This window comes from Lactuca saligna, chromosome 2, assembly GCF_052625555.1.
Source record: "Lactuca saligna cultivar CGN05327 chromosome 2, ASM5262555v1, whole genome shotgun sequence".
In the NCBI taxonomy this organism is placed as follows: domain Eukaryota; kingdom Viridiplantae; phylum Streptophyta; class Magnoliopsida; order Asterales; family Asteraceae; genus Lactuca; species Lactuca saligna.
In genome coordinates, this window is record NC_136418.1 from 89,535,383 (window position 1) to 89,559,710 (window position 24,328).

The window sequence follows — 24,328 nt, forward strand, 5'->3', positions numbered from 1 at the left end:
CTTATAAAAACTCAATACAAACACTTTCTGGTTAATAATGGAATGTAGGGAAAATTGATTGTATTGAAGTAAGTGTATGAAAATATCACTTAATTCAACTTTAAACTTAGGCTTGGCTTTCCGATGAATGTTCAAATGGTTGATGAATAATAAACTAGTTTTGGGACATTACTAATTTTGAAAAAAAAAAATGTTGATTTTAACGTTTCGTGGAAATCTTATTCGGGGGGATTTTAAAAAGGAAATCAGCATAAAAGTCCCTATACCATATAGACCCCTTTCACTAAAAAAAAAACCTCATTTTTTTTTAAAGTCAAAACACAATAATTCTAATTTATATATCATTTTTTGATTTTTTTTGTGATTTTCTTTAATAAATATCATTACTACAATCATAACAACCATTACTACAAAACTGGGATCTATCCACGTAAAAAAAAACCCTGTAATTAAAGACATTTTATGTCAGTTTTTTTTAAGAACATGATAGGAAAGATCGTGCCATGGAAGATATGTTACGCTGTCATTGAATTGTAGTGAGTATAACTCATGAAAACCTGTTATTATAGGTCAACCCCATCATTATATGCTAGGGTGTTTTTGGAGATATATGTATCTTATATTAATAATCATCATGAATAATAAACTTATAGTGATGTTTTTTTTCCCTAGAGTCATAAATGTTCATTTACGGTCACCATTTATAAATATTATCGCGACCATTGTACACTTTTGGAGACACAACTGTAATTAAGTTGTAAGGATCAATAAGCTATCTTTACTAACATGTTAATGGTTCATCATTACTGTCACACCCCCAAAGTGGAAACGTTCGGCGGCGGAGGACGTCATGTACAGTATCATAAAAATGCACAATAGTAAACAAACAACAACACCATTCATTGCATTCATAATATAATTTAATACAAGTGTGTTCTGTGTATAGTTTGAAAGACACCAAAATATGAATCAAAATAAAAGATGAGTCTCGAATGTGCTTCGTCTTCTCAAAACCTGGTCCAGTGTACATGTTTACTGGTGACCTGAGAATACAAGTTATTTTGAAAGAGTAGATTAGCATTTAAGCTGGTGAGTTCATAAGTATTTTAGTGTCAATGTTTGTATAAGTTTGACGAAAGTGTTTGTAAGTGTTTGATGTAAATGTTTGATGTAAATGTTTGTATCTCCTAGAAAATCCTATATGTTCTACTTTATAATGAAATGTAGCCTTCTACCAAGACCCGAATGTTCTGTATGTTTCTTTTGTAAAAGTGACTGTTTTTCCCAAGTATGACTATCATTACTAGAAAATAGTTTACATTACCTTTTATGTGAGAAGATCACTATATGAATGTAATGGGAAAATGAAGATGTACTATAGTATTGTATATAGTAACTATCGATGTACTAACTACATTAAACCAATTGTTTAATTAAGGTAAAATGTGATGAGATTATAACCATACTTTATTGAATAGTAACACACGACGATCAAAGACGTCGAAATGGTATGACATTCGTTACCCGTGGACCTATAGGTCCCACTGTAGCTAGCAGCAAGGTGTAGGATAGTCAATCCCGTATAGATCTATACACAAATTCACGCTCTCCCTCCAGGAGACTTTGGTTACAAAACGTGACACAACATTATGTTGCCATGCCATTAAGTAGTGGCTCACATCAATGTTATATTGTTCTTGTATTAGTGTAGTATGTTCCTTCTGTTCTAGTGTATAGTATGTTCTTTCTGTTCTTGTGTATAGTATGTTCCCTCTGTTCTAGTGTCTAGTAAGTTCTTTCGTTATAGTGTATAGTATGTTTGAACTTACTCGTGTATGAACTGAATCTTGTAAGATTCATTGTTCTAGAAATGGTGAGTAGTAATCCTCTAAACTATACCTATTATACTTTACTAGTAATGTTGTTTGAATGACTGATCATGTTTGTACACCTTTGCTACCCAGAGGTATTGAACTGATTAGAAGAACTTTTATAAATATACATACATATACATGAAATATAACTAAGATTCAAACAACACTCATACAAACAACAGATCCCCTAAGTCTAGAACCAAAAAAGGAACAGGAAATAAAGTGAGTTATCAGTCCTAAGCCCTTTCAACCTTATTTATATAACTATATCTATATAGACATGATTTTGACAATATATAACTTTAAAAGAGTTTTGTAAAACAATAAACAGTTTATAAAAAAGAGGTTTTACCATTTGAATGGTTTTTGATGACTTGATGGCAGTTGATAAAATGATTTGAAACAGTTTGTTTGATAACAAAGTTTTAAAGTATAAGAAATCCTCTTGTTTGATAGTTATAAATCACATGTGATTGATACTATAGCTATAATGTTTTCTACTTGTATTCCCCCCATAAAAGCATTTAAAATCATTTAAAAGATAAGTTTAAGGGTATGAACTCACCTGTAGTGAGTGATTCGAATGAAAGATCGATATAGGATGCTAAGTATGTCAAGTGATGTCTTGAGCACAAACGGATACTATTAAGCATATAATGACACATATATGTATATAATTAATGTATGTAACAACTAATCATGTATTAGAAACATCCCTAGGAACTAGGAATCACTCAAAATGGAGTTTATCAATGACATATGATTGATTTAAGAGAGTTTACGGCCACACTACAAGTGTTCACAGCCATAAGGGTGTTTATGGCCAAGAGTACTTGACTTTAAGAAGGTTTTGCGGCCCTTACTTATGAAGTGTTTGCGGCAATGTGATGAAGGGTTCACGGCCACCTCATGAGCTAAGAAGGGTTTACGGCCCCAAGAAGGGTTCACAACCGTAAACTCTTGAAGTTTATGCATTTTGGTCCTTGATTCATGCTAAAAGGCTATTTGTTTCATGAGGCTTCAAGAGTTTCTAGTGGGTTCCAAGAATATGGAAAGGATACTTATGATTTGGAAGCCTTTATGGGTTCACGGCCACCAAGAACAAGTATGTGTTCTTGGTGTTCTTGGTGAAAGATGATGATCTTGAAGATCTAAGCCAAAAATGATGAATTCATGGATGAAATTAGGGCTGTAAACGAACCAAACGAACACGAACAAGGTCTTGTTCATGTTCGTTCGTTTAAGTTAGCCGAACAACAAATGAACACAAATGGATAAACGAACGAGATTTTCTTGTTCATGTTCGTTCGTTTAACAAATTACTTTGTTCATGTTCGTTCATGAACATGCTAAACGAACATAAATGAACAAAGATTTAAAAAAAAAAACACACACACACACACAATTGAACATATATGAACATAAAGGAACATATAATATAGCAATATAATAAAAAATAATTGAATATAGATGAATATAAATAAACTTAAACGAACCAACATAAACGAAAGTAAACAAACATCATAAACGAACGTTCACGAACATAAATGAACGAACGAGACCATTGTTCATGTTCGTTCATTTAACTAAACGAACGATAATTTTTGTTCATGTTCGTTCATTTATTAAATAAACGAACATAAACGAACTTCCCGCCGAATAGTTCACGAACGGTTCGCCGAACGTTCAGTTCATTTACAGCCCTAGATGAAATCAAAGGGTTTTACTAGATCAAGAAGGATATCAACTAATAAAGAAAGAATCACTTACAACTTTCAAGAGAAATGGAAGTGTTCTTGATGATACTTGAGAGAGAAATGAGTGTTCTTGACTTGAAGATGTGAGAAGTGAAGAAATAATAAAGGAAATTGATACTTAAGGGAAGGGGTTCACAACCAACATGGATTTAACGGTCGTAAACTCTATTTTGCGGCCGTGAACTCCTTGTGATGGAGTTTCCAGCTCGATTGCAACACATCAAACTTAAGTTAACACATCCCTAGACACAATCCTTGAATGTACTAGGCTTAGAATACTCAAACAGACCCTTAACAATGCTAAAAAGATAGCAGAAACAAGTCCGACTTTTGATTGAATTGATTGGCTTTACAAGATACTTATAGTGATGTGTTTTTTCATATAGAGTGATAAATGTTTACTTATGGTGACCGTGTATAAATATTATCGCGGCCATTGTTGACTTTTGGAGAAACAAATGTAATTAAGATGTAAGGATAAGTTATGTTTCCGAACATGTGTAATCGTTTATCATTACTATTGCTTATATACATCGACAAATAAAGAAATTAAGACGTCATAAAAATGATCTATACTAAAATGTTATTTCATTTATTATGATTATTGATCACTTTTAGTGACATGTTTAATATTATATCGTGAATAATGTGAACGTTTACTCACTCACAAGCAATTAAACGGTGAGCATAAAATACTTACAGTGATGTGTTTTTTCATATAAAGTGATAAATTTTTACTTACGATAACCATTTATAAATATTACCGCGGCCAATGTTGACTTTTGGAGACACTAAAGTAATTAAGCTGTAAGGATAAATTATATTTCCTAATATTTTTTATTCATTTATCATTACTGTTGTTTACGTACACTGACATGTTTAAGTTATCACAATATATTTTTTATTATTTATATTGTAGAATGGTTTTTAAAATTTAATTGCACATATATTAGCCATCTTTCATTAGTATGAAGCGCAAAAACAGAAATATAAAATATACTGTAATAAAAAACTATTTTTAATAATAATAATTAAAAAGTTATTACATCAAAAACATACATACAAATATATAATGATTGTCACACCCCAAAACCAAGAACGGAGGAAACGTTCTGGGGTGGAGGACGTCATGTACAGTATCACAACAGTGTAAAATAGTAAACAAGCAACAACATCATCCATTACATTATAAGTAAAGTTTTAATACATGTGTGTTCTTTCATTGTAATAAGACACCAAAAATATATAATCAAAATAAAAGACGAGTCTTGTCTGCTCCGTCTTCTCAAAACCTAGCCACCGTACCTGTCTACTGATGATCTGAGAATACAAGTTATTTTGAAAGAGAGTATCAGCTTTAAAGCTGGTGAATTCATAAGTATTTAAGTGTCATTGTCTTGCTTTGAAAACTTGTTTTTAAAAGTCATGTAAACCTTTAGATGATAATGTTGATATAAGTATGAAAAGCCCTAGAAAATCCCTTATTTTCTATTATTATGAAATGTAGTCTTCAAACAAGACCCGAATGTTTTGTAAGTAAAATGATAGTTTTTCCTTCTATTGACTAGTACTAAAGTACTTAGTCTAACTCATCGTTTATGTGAAAATATCACAAAATAAAGAAAACAGGAAAATGTACTAATGTAAGTGTTGTCACTGGGTACTAGGACTAACACAACATCGCAATAAGAGAAACATATAACCTAATGAACATACGAAGATTATCCAGAAAAAGTATTAATGTAAGTGTTATCACTGGGTACTAGGAGTAACACAACATCGCAATAAGCAAAAGGTATAACCTAATGAACATCCGGAGATTGTCCACTTGTCCTCTGTAGTAGCAGCAGGTGGGTGGAAGGGTTAGTCCCGATATCGATCTACCAAATATAAATAGTAACCTTAGACCTCCGTAGATGGTCATCGACCACTGGTGCTAATCAGTGGGATTCGGAATGGTTAGTCCCGCCTAGATATCCCATTGAACCGGGATAGGAAAGATAATTTACACAGAAAGTACTAATAAGTCATCCTTGCAAGTCGAGATACAAGTATCCAGGTAAGTGGATACAGGATAATGCATCTATGTAATAGTGTTCGTGTATGGTATTCATGTAAGTGTGTTCATGTATCAGGTAAGTATATGTAAACATATTCATGTATCAGGTAAGCATATGTATATGTACTCATGTGTCAGGTAATGTACTGGTGTAGACTCATTAATGAATTGACTCTTGTGTGCTTCCTTGTAATAGGAATAATGTTTGATATCTTCAAATTATCCCTATGATAATTTACTGAAAGGTAATTGGTTGTTCAAGTAGTTTTATACACTCTTACTACTCAAGGGTGTGGGAAACTAAATGAAAGATGAAAACTATAACATCAATACATATATAAGAATATAAGTGTATATGCATAGTTTAGTTCAAGAATGAAAAATGGTTTTGTAAGACATCTAAGAGTTTTGAACAATAATTAACAATGACTTGATGTCATTTTAACAAACATTTCAAAAGTAATACATTTGATAACAAAGTATTTTTAAGATTTAAAACCATTTCATGCATCACATTTTGTAGTATGTGAAATTTGTTGCATGAAAACACAGTTATAAAATACATATACATGATTTAATAACACGTTGTTTTCTACTTGTATACCCCCCCCCCCCCCATTAAAGCATTTAAAATCATTTAAAACATTGATTTAGGGGTATGAGCTCACCTGTAGATAGTGGTTTGGATGAACTGGACGGTGTAGGATTGTTAGGTGTCAAGTGAGGACTTGTACACACACTACGATCCTAATGAACATATAATCACACATATATGCACTCAATTAGTCTTAAATTACTAATTGATAATGTTAAGACATCCTAGAACATAATAAACACTTTATATAAGTGTTATAAGCCCTAAGGATTGCATCTAAGCTATTTTGGGATAAGGCACTTGGGTTTAGGGTTCCAAATGACCCTATACTTGAGTTTACTCTCCATATAACCTCACACATACAGTTCACTCTCCATAAAACCTCACACATGGAGTTTACGGTTGTAAACTCTTGAGTTTACGGCCGTAAACTCCAAGACTTAATGTCCTTGGTTGTTTTGAGGTGTTAAATGATCCCTAGAAGTATTCCAACTTGATGGTTTAATTCTTGGAAGAGTTTAGGGCATAGAAACACTCCTTTGAGGATTTTTTGGCCCTAAGGCCATTTCCTTTGGAGTTTAATGCCGTAAACTCCCCTGGAATGATGTTTTTGATGCTTTCAAGTCCCTTGCACATGTGGTATAGGTCTTAGGCTTTTATCCCAAGCATATGAAGGCCTTAGGCACACTTTGGTGCCTTTGTTTGATGTTCACGGCCCAAGAACCTTATTAGGGCCGTGAACTCACTTTGAGGGGTGTTTTTGATGTGTTTTGGTCCTTGATTTAAGTGGAAACAATTCCTAGTAATTGTCTAAGGCTTTAGGTGCCTTAAAAGCACCCTCTGATCCAAGTTATTGGAGTTCACGGTCCAAGATCATCTTGGGCCGTGAACACCCATGTTTTTGTGTTTCTTGGTTTTTTTCTTGTCCCTAACACACATATATATGAGTCTAAGGCAGTAGCATAACACAAGGGAAGGTCTAGGCATTGTTTCAGGAGTTTACCGCCCAAGAACACCTTGGGGAGTAAACTCCTAAATCTAGTTATTTAGCTATGTAATCTATGTTATGAACACATTTTAAGCTATATAACACTACTAGAGAGAGGTACTCACGATTTGGGATAAAAACCCGAAGATCCGTGAGAGAGAAAATGGCTTTTCTCTAGTTGAAAATGTGAATAATGAATGAAATTGGTTCAGAATTCTATTTATAGTCCTGAGATTTTTGGCAGAAAATATTTTATTCCCGAAATGATCTCTAATATAACAGAGTGTTGGAATAACAGTGTTGCACAAAACCCTAGTGTATCCACTCTCCTGATATTTCCTGAAGTGTAAACCCTAAATTACTCAAACTTATACGGAAAAGTCTGAAAGTTTACCGTGACTGATATAACTTCTATTGAAGTGATATTGTTTGTACATAATGGAAATTCTAGGTTGTCACAATGATAAACTTAACTCTACTTAAATTAAAATATGTGTTGCTCTCCTTAGCCTAGTTGTTGGGGAATAATTCATGGACTACTTTTAAACGGACTGTCTTTTCTTGGGCTTATGTATTTCATTATTTGCTTCAACTATATATATATATATATATATATATATATATATATATATATATATATATATATATATATATATATATATATATATATATCAAGATCCTATAACAACATAAGTTAAAATAGGTGTTAAACATGCATTGAAGAAACATGCAAAATTAATGTATGTAATTAACTAATAAAATCCCATTAAAAAAATTTTATAGTGTTTAATTAATGAATATAAATATTAATATAACTTATGCAAATAAAGTATCTTTGGATCCAGGATTACAAAATGTTTTTCCCAAACCACAAAAGAACCTATTCCATATTCTTAAATGCTAACATACGTTTGTTATCTTCGTTTGGTATACAGGCGGATGGCTTTATTGCTTCATCCACAGAAACTCTATAGTACCCATATGTCAATAGCTTTCCATATATTCTATGGTTTTCATCGGTAGAATACATTACAAAACTATTCACAACGACGTTTCTACATTGAGCCACTGGTAGTGAACATTTTATCATCTGCATCCACAGGCACATATTATTAATATTTGTATTAAAAATAAATTTTAATTACCTGACATGTATATATATATATATATATATATATATATATATATATATAAACTTTTGGAATATACATTCTTTGTCCAGTTGCTACAGTGTCTTGGGTTGAGGTGTTTCTATTCCTTTTTCAGTTGAATTCCCAGCTTGTGGCTCCTCACACGTAGCTGTAACATTTTCTTCACCCTCATTCAGATTTTCCCGAAAATAGTTTACCATGTTTAGTCTACGAAATTTAGTTAACAATATTGGAAAAGAATTGTACAAAACATATTACTGTATTAATTAACCTACATCGTGTTCGACCTGTTTGGGGGTATTTGAAATGTCGATTTACCCACAAAATTGTTTTTCCTTTTCTGGGATGTCAATATGCGATGAAAGCATTAATTAGCAACCCATTTTATTAACACTCACTTACTTACTTTTCCTGTAGGAGCCTTTTCTTGGAGTTGTAGTAGTAGTTATTAGAAAGTCTGCATGATTAACGATAGGAGGAACTACCAACCTCATCAAATACTCAACTTGGCACCTCAGATCTTGATTTGCGTTTATTTGCTCATGTAGCCTTTGCTGAAGGACAATTTTTTTTTTATTTTGATGAGGATTTGGCTCGAGGCAGACCCAATATTTGGTTGAACTGACTCCCGTGCCAACCCCTCTTACAAATCCACCATGATCTTTGTCAAAGACTAGTGAAAGGGCATATGTGGCTTGTTCAAGAGTGGTTTTTCCTTCATCAATTGCAGTTTCATGATTGATATAGAAAAAATGTATGTCAAATAAATATAGTATTAGGTGTGTTCTTTATTGGTTAGAATTAACAAACACCAAAACAAGATATATATATATATATATATATATATATATATATATATATATATATATATATATATATATAAAATATAGAAGCTGCTAGTTTGGCGATATATATACCAACTCTTTGGCAACAAGCTTTACTTCTTCCCAATCAAAACTTCCCTCTTTAATTGGGACATTATATTGGGCGAATGTGGAAATTAGGTAAGAAGTTGGAGAATACAACTTTTTCCTTTTTGGTGCTTGAACCCATTACGAAAGGGGAAGAGTTGAGGACAAGGTATTGTACAATTTATGCGATAATACTTGGTGTAAACACAAGAAATAACAACAAACTTTTGTTTATTTGTGTATTGTAGCATAATACATTTATTTCTTTCTATTACAACATTGCACATATTTTTTTTTTCATATAAGGGCATTGTACTTTGACAATTACCTAACTACGGCATTGCACTTTCATTATATATATATATATATATATATATATATATATATATATATATATATATATATATATATATATATTAGAGTTAATGGTGAGGCAAATATTGTTGCAATAACTGCCACCAAGGAATATGGTAAGACAAATACCTAAAAAAACTACTGATTTTTTGTTTGTTACTGCAGTTCAGGTAAACCCAATAATAATAGATATCCGATTTTACCCTTGGGTTTGGAGCGACTTCAAGTGTTGCACAATTTTCTTTTCACCTGCTAGAAAAAGGCCCAGATGATTAGGCTTTTGTTTTGAGTAATATTCTTGAAGAACAAGTCTACCATATATCTCATGATTCTATGAAACAAATGGTGATGGTGATGAACAGAGTTTGGCTATGTCTTTGTTTTCCATATTTCATGTAGGTCCAACAAAAGAGCAAGAACATGTGTATTCAAATGTATTCATAAGATTAAATGTATATTCATTACAGATTGAAGTGTATTCATTAGTGATTAAATGTGTATTCATAAGATTAGATGTATATTCATTACTAACTGAAGTGTATTTATTAGTGATTAAATGTGTATTCAATGTTTTCTATTCAAAAGCAATTCATATTTACCTGTGTTCATTCATTTGTGTTTTATTCATTTATCAATATAACTTAATCCATCTATTCATTCAAGATTATCACCGGGATCATATATGATTACAAATATATTTTATTCATGTATGATTACAAATATTCGGATAAAATGATTAACGCGTCAGTATTTTTGATGTTGTTGGTAAAAATAAACTTTCAAAAAACGTTTTTTTTTAAATTATGGTAAAAAACATATTTTAAAATCATTTTATTGATTTTGTTAATTAAAAATAGATTATACAAATTCCTAATATTTAGGTAAAAAATCTATTAATTAGATTAAATCCCAAGATTTTAGGAATTAATTAATTATCCATAATTAATTATAATGTAAAATTCTTTTTATGCCCTTATAAAATGATTGGTTCACAATTGTTCTCGCGTTCTCAACCTTTTAGGTATTCTCATTTGATCCTTTCCCTATATATATATATATATATATATATATATATATATATATATATATATATATATATATATATATATATAATTACTTACTCTGACTCCATTCCACTACTTCTGGAATGGAAGCCAGTGGAACTAGCAACATGAAATCTTCCAATAATGGCTGCATCTTTTTAATTGGGACATTAGATTGGGCGAATGTGGAAATTAGGTAAGAAGTTGGAGAATACAACTTTTTCCTTTTTGGTGCTCGAACCCATTACGAAAGGGAAGAGCTGAGGACAAGGTATTGTACAATTTATGCGATAATACTTGGTGTAAACACAAGAAATAACAACAAACTTTTGTTTATTTGTGTATTATAGCATAATACATTTATTTCTTTCTATTACAACATTGCACATATTTTTTTTTCATATTAGGGCGTTGTACTTTGACAATTACCTAACTACGGCATTACACTTTCTTTTATATATATATATATATATATATATATATATATATATATATATATATATATATATATATATATATATAGTAATTAAATTATTTATTTTAGAGTTAATGGTGAGGCAAATATTGTTGCAATAACTGCCACCAAGGAATATGGTAAGACAAATACCTAAAAAAAACTACTAATTTTTTGTTTGTTACTGCAGTTCAGGTAAACCCAATAATAATAGATATCCGATTTTACCCTTAGGTTAGGAGCGACTTCAAGTGTTGCACAATTTTCTTTTCACCTGCTAGAATTTTGGGACTATAGTTATAATTAGATCATGCTTTGTTTCTTAAACTTCAAAGATGCAGTGTAGGAATTGTTTTATATATTTTTTAGCATTATACATGCCAAGAAATCTCAAACACAACAGGTAAGAGTTTGTTAACACATGCTCACCATGAACGCAATTAAAAATATTTGAATTTAGAACATTCAAATTGAATGTGTGGCCGGTACTATTCTAACCCCGCAAAGTGGGGACTCTTCACTAGTTTAATTGAAATGTGGAGATTGCATGTGTATATCAAACTTGTACATTATTATTTGCTATATATAAATTGGTGTGCCAATCGTATATGATACCTTAATGCTAAATTGGGAGCTTCATGTGACCATTAAATTCTTATGCTTCCTTATTAAAAGTTTAACTTATTGAAGAAGAAATTTATACGCATATGATTCTTGTATATGATGCTTACAAGAAAATAAGTTTTGTTGTATATGCATGGCATGTGATTGGAGCAAGTAAGGAAAAGGAAAATTCAATACACTTCATGGCCTCTTCTTTGCAACAAACGTCATGATTACCAATATGAGATTCCAAATTCATATAAGGCTTGTACATCATGTTTAAAGAAAAATATATTTTTTTGGAAAAGGATTTATTACATTTGGTAAATAAAATGAAGTTGTGGGACTATATATTTGTTTGGAAAAGGATTTATTATATTTGGAAAATAAAATGACGATGTGGGACTACACTGCAATTATTATTGAACAATATTTTTTTTTTTGGATTTTTGGACTTTTGCCACTAAACTTTTTTATTATGGAGTTTTGCCACAAATTTTTTGGATATTTGTAGGCTTAATCCTTATAAGTTTGTAATTTACAAAAAATGTCGATGTGAAGTTTTTTTTTTCAAAAACACTCCTTTAAATTTCTTAAGAAAAAACATTGTCAGCATCCCTCACGAAACATGAGGGAACACTTTCAAGTTGTTACTAAACTAGGTGTCAGAATCATGTATTACATGAGTTTATTTAAAAAAAAAAATTAAATATGAAATTTTAACCATTTGAAATGTTTAAATTTAAAAGAAAATAAGAAAAATTTTAAATTATTAAAATCAATGAAGCTTTAATGTATTGAATATATTACATATATAAACTCTTTCTAATAAATACCTTACATATATATTACCTTAAATATCAAATGTGGAATTTTAATTTAATAAAATGAAAAATACAATAAAATGACAAGTGGAAAATAGAAAATTCTAAAATTCTAAAAAATGACGTCTGTCCAAATAAAGGAGAAGATGACATATGGCAAAAAGTTCTTTATTTATTGTGGAGAATTTCGAGTGTATAAGAAAATATCTTTTTTTTATTATTATTTCTATTATCTTTTGTTTTTTAGCAATCACTATAATGACGCTTGTTAAGATCATATAATTTCATTTCTACTCACTACCCAAATTTAGCTTCAGTAAGCTACATTTGTTTATTTAATATATAATCGTACATATACTATGTGAAACAATGATTCAAATCAAAACATGTATTTTCTTAAATTATTAAATAAGTTATATGGGTATGAAATCTAAACACAATTGTCCTCAACAAGTTCGTTTCAAGAATTTTAACTAGTTGTTGCAAATTTTAATTTGTTCACCAATAAACCTTGTAAAGATTAATGATAAGACAAACATAACGTTGATAGTATTTATATATTATAAACCGATCAAATTTTAAACAATGGAATATGTAATACCAAAAGCATGAAATATAAATAAGTGAGGTAAAAACAAGTACAACCTATGACTTGTTTTTTTTAATCTTTATAGACAATTATTAATCAAGAAACAACTGTAATAGGAGAAACTAATGATTAACTGAATTAAAGCATAAGATTTACTATGATCCATCAACTACGATTGTCACTGATTGTCACCGATGTTGATGTTGACTTACCATATATTGGTGATACCTCCTCATATTGCTTCACAACGCCAACATTAGTTTGATCTATAAGGGAAACATGTGACAATCTAATGCATTCTAACTCAATGGAAACTTCTTTCATTGTTGGCCTATTTTTTCCATTGAAGTTCAAGCATCGCATTGCCAAATTAGCTATAGACAACAACTCGGTCCTAAAACCTTCCTTAACAATCATTGCATCAAAAACAGACATCGCACGGCCTTCTTCCATGGCTAGCATAAAGTGTGTAGCTAAACTTCTATTTTCACCAAATCTAGTTAAGGAGATTGGCTTTTCTTTTGTCAAAAGTTCCAACAAAACAACTCCAAAACTATAGACATCACTTTTTTCAGTGAACTGGCTCGATTGAAAGTACTCTGGATCCAAATAACCAAAAGTCCCTTTAACTAATGTAGTCAAATGAGTTTGATCTATTGATACCAACCTTGAAGTACCAAAATCAGAAACTTTTGCTCGATACTTTTCATCCAAAAGTATATTAGTTGTCTTGATATCCCTATGGTATATCGGAATGGAGGTTGCTGAATGTAAGTAAGAAAGTGCTCCTGCGATCTCGGTAGCAATTTGTAATCTCATATATAAAGAGAATGAAAACTCATCAGTTTCATTTTGAATAAGGTCATATAAATTACCATTTGAGACGAACTCAGAGACAAGTAGTGGGACCTCGGTCTCTAGGCAACATCCTAATAATTTGACCACATTTCTATGGTTGACCTGTGAAAGAATGACTACCTCATTGATGAACTCTACTACTTGACTTTCATCAACCACCATTGATTTCTTGATTGCTACGATCCGTCCATCTGCTAACATACCTTTATATACAGTACCCTGACCACCTCGACCAAGAATTCTATTCTCATTAAAATGGTCAGTAGCCTTCTCCAATTCTTTAGAGGTGAAGAGTATGGTTTCATCAACATCAGTTGCTTGTTGTTGTTTAAGAAGGAGACCACCATTACGCTTAAAAAACCTTTGTTTCCTTCTCTTAGCTTTAGTTTTCTTGATTATTTTGTATAATGCATAGCCGATCACCATTAGGAAAAGCAATCCCATGCTTATACTAACACCTAAAAGAAGAACATTTAATACAATAATTAACATAAGTACCTAAACACATTCAACAATTAGCAGTATAGACTATTTAGTCTTCAAAACATAAATTTGATAGAATAATTGCAAAGGTGTTAAATGTTGCAATATTTTGTGTCCAATGTGTTTGGAATATCCGAAGGTCATTAATCATGTGTTATGGAAGTGTGCCACTTCGGTGTTAGTTTGGGAGAAGGTTTTTCTTAGTTAGACTTTGAAGTCCCTTTGGTGGAAACTCTAGATGATGCGTTTGAATGGACTAAGCAGTTACATGTATGGGCTCTGAAAAAGAAAGTGTTAGAAGTTATTATGTGTGTGTTAATATGGGTCCAATAATGGTACATGAATGATTTTGTGTTTGGCGTTTCTCCCGCGATGGAAGGTAGAGTTTTTGATATTGTAGTTGAGTATTTGTTTCTTTGAATTGCTAGTAGGACAAAAAAGTGTCGGTTAGTTGGAGTTTAAAATCCTCTTTTAGCTTGTTGGTTTTAATTGGTTTGGTTTGCTAGTTGTTTGCTAGATTTTAATGAAGTATTTAGCTGTTCAAAAAAATTGATAGGATAACGAGTGTTCACAAAGTAAATATTTGGTGTTTTAAACTTTGTCATTGTTATGTTTGGTTTTTTTTTAATAAAGATATATCAGTAATATAATTTACATTTTACAATAATAGCAAATATTTTATTGATTTTCTAAGCTTTATATCTATTTTTAACCTAAAGAGAAATAAAATAACCTTCTAATTTTTATTCAAACTATCTTCTTATGTATTTAAGATAATGACAAGTGTCATGCAATTTAATTTAACTTTGATTATAATGTTAAACTTGTAAACATATAATCATCTTAAATAAATAGAAAAAAATAAATAAAAACAAAAGATAATAAAAAATATATTTAATTTCTCTAACTTGAAATATCATAATCTTCTACCATTTCTTATTACCTTTTTGGAATATATATATATATATATATATATATATATATATATATATATATATATATATATATATATATATATATATATATATCTATATATATATTTTTTACTCTTTATAAATAGAATGCTATTTTCATCGAAAATTTATTATTATTTTTATTTTTAGAATGCTATTTTCATCGAAAATTTATTTTAAATATATAAAAATTCATAATTTTTTATTCTTTATAAATAGATATTCATATTGATATATTTTTAAGATAAAATAAAATAAAAATTTAGAGTTTCAGCTATCGTTATTCATAAGTGAATAAAAATGTATCAGATTTTTATTAAAGTATATTTGTTATTCATTTAAGAATAAAACGCATGCTTAACTTTTTTACAGTTTAAGTATTGTTTATTTATGAATATAACACATTATAAAGTTTTGTTACATAAAATATATTTTTTTTACATCATCTTTCGTCACATGTTGTATTTATATATGAATAAAACGTATATTAATTATCGTAATATGTTATATTCATATACTAATAAAACATTTTTAAGATTTTTGTTAAAGTTCATTTGTTATTAATATATAAATAAGTAGTATGTTAAAAAAAGATGAAGTGTTTTGAAAATATGAATTACTTATTCATATAGGAATAACAATTGAATTGTAACAAAATTATGATAAATGTGCTCTTCGTATATAAATATAACTTGTGAGGAAAGTCAATACAGGTTTTATTCATATGTATATATAACATGTGACGAGAGTTGGTGTAAGCTGTAAAGAGTTTATTATATGCCATATTTATATATGAATGATACTTCATCTGTAAAAAGAAAATTAATCATAGTTTTTATTCATAATTGAATAACGAATATGCCGTACTAAAAATATAATGCATTTTATTCATTTATGAATAACGATAGCTGAAAATATATATATAAAAATTTATTTTATCTTAAAAGTATATATCAATATAGATGTCTATTTGTAGAGAATAAAAAATCATGAATTTTGATATATTTATAATCATTTTTCGATAAAAATAGTTTCTTAAAAATAAAAAATAAAAAACAAAAAAAACTGTGTTTTTATGTATATTAAGGTAATAATTAGCATAGTTTAAGGAAGCATGTTTTGTTTGAAACACATCTGTATTCCTTTCACATTTCTGCTGGTAGGACGAAGGTTTTGCGACAAAAATAAATGAGTGACTGAGAATGATTCCCCATTTTCAATCTTTTTTATTTTTTCAATTGAACTTACCTATATATATATTAGCGGTTTCATTGCTCACATAAAAGTCTAGTCATTAACTGAGATGATGAGATTGTTATGTTGGGTTATATAATATTATGTTTACCATAGTATGTGATATTATGATTTATTGTATATTTTTTTGGATATATAATAAATCCAACGAAGACTACAATAATTACATAAACTAGCAACAATTTTGTCATTTTTTAAATTTATAAGAAATTTCATATTATCTATCTAATCTTATTTAACTTAGTATATCCATCTCATCAACTCATTTTCCGTCAATTTTCCGGGAAACATACATTTTACTTATTCCATTGCTGACGTGGATACATAATCATAAATGAACCGATGAGATGTATCAAATTTTACGGTAAACATAACATTATATAACTCATAATATCCATCTTATCAACTCATTTAATGACTAGTAGTAGATGTCTAGGTTAAATATAAATTGGTAAAATGTATGTTACATAGAAAAATTGTCAAATCATCATTTAATTTTAGTTTGAAACGTATTCATAAATTATAGTAAAATAATGAGATTTTAATGGATGCGTGAAAGTAATACAATCGAAAAACCTGGAAAAAAAAACCGGTCAAATTGTCGTTTTTACCGGTAATTCATATTTTTTCGTAAATAAATTTTAGTTCGGTACTTATTCTTAAATTAATGTAAAATACAATGAATCTTAAGTGTATAATTGTTAATGACATAACTATATAAGGCTTGATACACATATAAAGTTAGCAAAATTTGATTTTTTTCTTCAGGTAGTAAAATTTGAATTTTTTTCCAGCAAGTTATCTAAGGTGTGGTTGTTTCAAAATTCTAATGAACATTAACCCTCAAATTATTATTTTTCTTTGAATTTGAGCCAATATGTCATCCCAGATGGCTATACATAGTTTATGTAAATATGTGATCATTCTTTAATAAATAATATATAAGAAAATGCTGAACTAATTATTTTGAAATTTAACATGAAAAATATAGAAATTATTTAATATAATAGTAATACATGAAAGGTAGTTGATATTTAAAAATACGTGTTTAACAAACCTTGGTTAGTGAAGTGATTTTTATTTTTTGTTTACATTCACGTTACTTGTTACTTATTTTTTTTTTTTAACAGCGGAACAGCACTTAACCTTTTCTTAAACAGATGAATGGTTGGGGTTATTGTTTATAAGCTATAATAAATAAATAAATGGGTTAGTAGTTGTTGAACCATGCCTACACGAATTTGATGGGAGAGTAAGTAGAAAGGAATTTAAACGCATATAGTGGTTTAGAGAATAGCTTACCCAGAATGACACCTAAATTTCTCCCCTTATAAATATAACAACTTGTAGCCGAGTCCACGTCAAGATTTAGCCAACAATACCCTCCCTTAAGTTGACACTTTTTGCATTCTGGAGAAGTATTGTTGTCGTCTTGGGTATCTGTATTCCACGAAAGTGTTATGGGAACGTAAGTGTTGTTCTTGTCAATTGGAAAGCCTGCTTTGAAGTATGAACTGTCCATCAGGAAGGCAGACCTACATATCTCGTCTCCAGCCGGCCCTTCCAAGCCTGTTACATTCAACCTAAACGTCTTGATATTCCTATTAGTACTATCAAACGTGGCTTGGCAACAACCAATGCCAAAGCAGTTGTTTCTATCTCTGACAGTATCATTACGACAAATCGTTGAGCAACTGGCAACAATAGTCTTCTTCACCATGACGTCAGCATTAATGCCACACCCCTCAACGAAGAGTTTGTTAGCATAAGTGGAAATATAAAAGGGACTCTCGTTGCTTAGGACAGGAGTGCTATGCTGGACTGGTCTCACACAATCAAAAGTGGTGGAGACCTTAACAGTAACCGCTCCGCTGTTGCTGTACTCTGGATTTACACTCAAGACCTCCGTGTTGTTGAGTGCAGACAGATACGGTGTCGAGGAGTTACAATCAATATTGTACCATTTGCTTAGAGAACAATTTGTTCCAATCCCGAAAGGGTATGGAATCGATATCTCTCCACACCTATCATTGCATCCTTTTTTGCTGATTCTCCATGCTTTTGTTACTGTTGCTGTTAAAGAGATCAAGATAAGTAAATGCAAAACTTGAAGGTGCTGCATTCTGTTTAAAACGACGATTAAAGGCTTTGAAGCAAGAAAAAATATAAGGATAGGTATAACAATCATAACCATGTGAATTTCTGTGCTCGAATGCCGTGTCTATTGGATTACTTAATGGAGAAATTTAATCCTTAGCTGACCTTGAGTCAACGGGAACCACCGTTGCTCCCATTTTCTTCCAAAAAAACGAGTGGCTGAGATTGCAATCAAGTTTGTAGGTATAAGCCTATAAGGATTAATCAACGCGGGCCAAGTCCAGAAAAAACTTCCAACACGTTGATAAGATTTTGATGCTATTTTGGCACTACTAGAAAATAGGAAGTTTTGCTACAGAGCAATGAAAAATTTTGGTAGTTAATTAGTTACAGAATCGCTACGGATTAGATGCAGAATTAGACGCCTTAATATATTAACGGAATAGCTACTGATACTAGTCCGTAGCTAATTAGCTACGGAATCCGTAGCTATTCCTTAGCTAATTAGCTACAGAATGGCTACGGAATATCTATGGATACTAATTCGTCGTGATTGCGTAGCTAATTAATTAGATACGGAATAGCTATGACATAGCGACGAAAGAAAACAGCTATAAAATAGCTACGGACTTATAATTTACATTATTATTATTGTTATTATTGTTAATCCGATTATTATTATTTTACATTAACTCTTAAATTTTTTTTGGATCATTTTTCTTACATATTTAAGACACAAACAATTAAAAATCATACTAATAATACTATTAATAATAATATTTATATGTTCATAATACTATATAATAATTGTAACAAAATGTATTTAACACAAAAACAAACAATTAAACGAAAAAAACTACGTTTAACACATTAATAAGGTGAAACAATCTATGTTTATTTATAAATAATGAAAAATGATTATAATAAAGGGACATATGTATATTTGTATGTGTATGCAGGGATGATTTTAAGGGGTTCCCAGTGTGGCACCGGCAACCTTTAACTTTTCTGGCCATAGTGTAAAAATTTTCGATTTTTTGATTTTTTTTAAAACTATTTTTCTTGTTTCGGCAACACCTACTATGTATTTCTGCGTCCGTCCCTACCATTTTTTGAAATTAATTCAAGTAAATTTTAACTTAGCAGCCCACATATGGACAAAAAGAATTTAAAAACAACACTTTTTAAACAAACGTTTGATTTTATATCATACCATTTTCTGAAACCAATGATTTTCTATGTATACAAAACTACAAAAAACACTATTACATAAACATATTAAATACGTTTTGTAGAAGAAAAAAACGATTTATATAATACAAAATGATAAAACCTATTTCTGTCATATGATTGCAATATCAAAAAAGTACCTAACAGTGGCATCCAACCAAACACGTTTCTTTCAACAAACATTGATTTAGTTTAACATAAGAGCAAAGGGAAGAAGGGGAATACATGGCCTGGGTGACTTGTTTGAAAATTTTGGAATCCCTAGTAAATTGTTAAACCTACTGTCAAAGTAAATATATAATATGGAGATAGGGAATATGTGGTTGTTATCATGTGACAAATATTAGATATAGAATTCCAAAACTACATAGTACTAGCTTAAAAAACTAATGAGATATAATTGTAAATCTTCTTCCTAAAGTCACTTAACTATACTCTCTTTCTTATATACCAAGTGGATACCTAAAACAAAATTTGGTAATGTCATGATCAAACTTATAAAAACTCAATACAAACACTTTCTGGTTAATAATGGAATGTAGGGAAAATTGATTGTATTGAAGTAAGTGTATGAAAATATCACTTAATTCAACTTTAAACTTAGGCTTGGCTTTCCGATGAATGTTCAAATGGTTGATGAATAATAAACTAGTTTTGGGACATTACTAGTTTTGAAAAAAAAAATGTTGATTTTAACGTTTCGTGGAAATCTTATTCGGGGGATTTTAAAAAGGAAATCAGCATAAAAGTCCCTATACCATATAGACCCCTTTCACTAAAAAAAAAAACCTCATTTTTTTTTAAAGTCAAAACACAATAATTCTAATTTATATATCATTTTTTGATTTTTTTTTGTGATTTTCTTTAATAAATATCATTACTACAATCATAACAACCATTACTACAAAACTGGGATCTATCCACGTAAAAAAAAACCCTCTAATTAAAGACATTTTATGTCAGTTTTTTTTAAGAACATGATAGGAAAGATTGTGCCATGGAAGATATGTTACGATGTCATTGAATTGTAGTGAGTATAACTCATGAAAACCTGTTATTATAGGTCAACCCCATCATTATATGCTAGGGTGTTTTTGGAGATATATGTATCTTATATTAATAATCATCATGAATAATAAACTTATAGTGATGTTTTTTTTCCCTAGAGTCATAAATGTTCATTTACGGTCACCATTTATAAATATTATCGCGACCATTGTACACTTTTGGAGACACAACTGTAATTAAGTTGTAAGGATCAATAAGCTATCTTTACTAACATGTTAATGGTTCATCATTACTGTCACACCCCCAAAGTGGAAACGTTCGGCGGCGGAGGACGTCATGTACAGTATCATAAAAATGCACAATAGTAAACAAACAACAACACCATTCATTGCATTCATAATATAATTTAATACAAGTGTGTTCTGTGTATAGTTTGAAAGACACCAAAATATGAATCAAAATAAAAGATGAGTCTCGAATGTGCTTCGTCTTCTCAAAACCTGGTCCAGTGTACATGTTTACTGGTGACTTGAGAATACAAGTTATTTTGAAAGAGTAGATTAGCATTTAAGCTGGTGAGTTCATAAGTATTTTAGTGTCAATGTTTGTATAAGTTTGACGAAAGTGTTTGTAAGTGTTTGATGTAAATGTTTGATGTAAATGTTTGTATCTCCTAGAAAATCCTATATGTTCTACTTTATAATGAAATGTAGCCTTCTACCAAGACCCGAATGTTCTGTATGTTTCTTTTGTAAAAGTGACTGTTTTTCCCAAGTATGACTATCATTACCAGAAAATAGTTTACATTACCTTTTATGTGAGAAGATCACTATATGAATGTAATGGGAAAATGAAGATGTACTATAGTATTGTATATAGTAACTATCGATGTACTAACTACATTAAACCAATTGTTTAATTAAGGTAAAATGTGATGAGATTATAACCATACTTTATTGAATAGTAACACACGACGATCAAAGACGTCGAAATGGTATGACATTCGTTACCCGTGGACCTATAGGTCCCACTGTAGCTAGCAGCAAGGTGTAGGATAGTCAATCCCGTATAGATCTATACACAAATTCACGCTCTCCCTCCAGGAGACTCTGGTTACAAAACGTGACACAACATTATGTTGCCATGCCATTAAGTAGTGGCTCACATCAATGTTATATTGTTCTTGTATTAGTGTAGTATGTTCCTTCTGTTCTAGTGTATAGTATGTTCTTTCTGTTCTTGTGTATAGTATGTTCCCTCTGTTCTAGTGTCTAGTAAGTTCTTTCGTTATAGTGTATAGTATGTTTGAACTTACTCGTGTATGAACTGAATCTTGTAAGATTCATTGTTCTAGAAATGGTGAGTAGTAATCCTCTAAACTATACCTATTATACTTTACTAGTAATGTTGTTTGAATGACTGATCATGTTTGTACACCTTTGCTACCCAGAGGTATTGAACTGATTAGAAGAACTTTTATAAATATACATACATATACATGAAATATAACTAAGATTCAAACAACACTCATACAAACAACAGATCCCCTAAGTCTAGAACCAAAAAAGGAACAGGAAATAAAGTGAGTTATCAGTCCTAAGCCCTTTCAACCTTATTTATATAACTATATCTATATAGACATGATTTTGACAATATATAACTTTAAAAGAGTTTTGTAAAACAATAAACAGTTTATAAAAAAGAGGTTTTACCATTTGAATGGTTTTTGATGACTTGATGGCAGTTGATAAAATGATTTGAAACAGTTTGTTTGATAACAAAGTTTTAAAGTATAAGAAATCCTCTTGTTTGATAGTTATAAATCACATGTGATTGATACTATAGCTATAATGTTTTCTACTTGTATTCCCCCCATAAAAGCATTTAAAATCATTTAAAAGATAAGTTTAAGGGTATGAACTCACCTGTAGTGAGTGATTCGAATGAAAGATCGATATAGGATGCTAAGTATGTCAAGTGATGTCTTGAGCACAAACGGATACTATTAAGCATATAATGACACATATATGTATATAATTAATGTATGTAACAACTAATCATGTATTAGAAACATCCCTAGGAACTAGGAATCACTCAAAATGGAGTTTATCAATGACATATGATTGATTTAAGAGAGTTTACGGCCACACTACAAGTGTTCACAGCCATAAGGGTGTTTATGGCCAAGAGTACTTGACTTTAAGAAGGTTTTGCGGCCCTTACTTATGAAGTGTTTGCGGCAATGTGATGAAGGGTTCACGGCCACCTCATGAGCTAAGAAGGGTTTACGGCCCCAAGAAGGGTTCACAACCGTAAACTCTTGAAGTTTATGCATTTTGGTCCTTGATTCATGCTAAAAGGCTATTTGTTTCATGAGGCTTCAAGAGTTTCTAGTGGGTTCCAAGAATATGGAAAGGATACTTATGATTTGGAAGCCTTTATGGGTTCACGGCCACCAAGAACAAGTATGTGTTCTTGGTGTTCTTGGTGAAAGATGATGATCTTGAAGATCTAAGCCAAAAATGATGAATTCATGGATGAAATTAGGGCTGTAAACGAACCAAACGAACACGAACAAGGTCTTGTTCATGTTCGTTCGTTTAAGTTAGCCGAACAACAAATGAACACAAATGGATAAACGAACGAGATTTTCTTGTTCATGTTCGTTCGTTTAACAAATTACTTTGTTCATGTTCGTTCATTTATGTTCATGAACATGCTAAACGAACATAAACGAACAAAGATTAAAAAAAAAAAAACACACACACACACACAATTGAACATATATGAACATAAAGGAACATATAATATAGCAATATAATAAAAAATAATTGAATATAGATTAATATAAATAAACTTAAACGAACCAACATAAACGAAAGTAAACAAACATCATAAACGAACGTTCACGAACATAAATGAACGAACGAGACCATTGTTCATGTTCGTTCATTTAACTAAATGAACGATAATTTTTGTTCATGTTCGTTCATTTATTAAATAAACGAACATAAACGAACTTCCCGCCGAATAGTTCACGAACGGTTCGCCGAACGTTCAGTTCATTTACAGCCCTAGATGAAATCAAAGGGTTTTACTAGATCAAGAAGGATATCAACTAATAAAGAAAGAATCACTTACAACTTTCAAGAGAAATGGAAGTGTTCTTGATGATACTTGAGAGAGAAATGAGTGTTCTTGACTTGAAGATGTGAGAAGTGAAGAAATAATAAAGGAAATTGA

The 24,328-nt window shown here is 30.5% G+C and overlaps 1 protein-coding gene across 1 annotated transcript; it reads right to left on the reverse strand.

Annotated features, from left to right (window-relative positions):
- Window positions 1-13,290: 13,290 nt before the first annotated feature.
- Window positions 13,291-19,019, reverse strand: LOC145031150 (wall-associated receptor kinase-like 2). The gene is made up of 2 exons (XM_078979657.1): window positions 18,053-19,019; window positions 13,291-14,518 (listed from the first exon to the last, which is right to left on the reverse strand). The coding sequence occupies exons 1-2, from the start codon at window positions 18,942-18,944 to the stop codon at window positions 13,368-13,370; spliced, it is 2,043 nt and encodes a 680-aa protein (XP_078835783.1). The 5' UTR covers window positions 18,945-19,019; the 3' UTR covers window positions 13,291-13,367.
- Window positions 19,020-24,328: the final 5,309 nt, after the last annotated feature.

Bases quoted from the DNA above. Each gene is read 5' to 3' on its own strand.
- LOC145031150 (XM_078979657.1), bottom strand. From the start codon at position 18,944: ATGGTTATGATTGTTATACCTATCCTTATATTTTTTCTTGCTTCAAAG. The intron at 14,519-18,052 runs GTAAGCTATTCT...TTCTTCTTTTAG, and splicing joins AAATTTAGGTGTCATTCTGG to GTGTTAGTATAAGCATGGGA.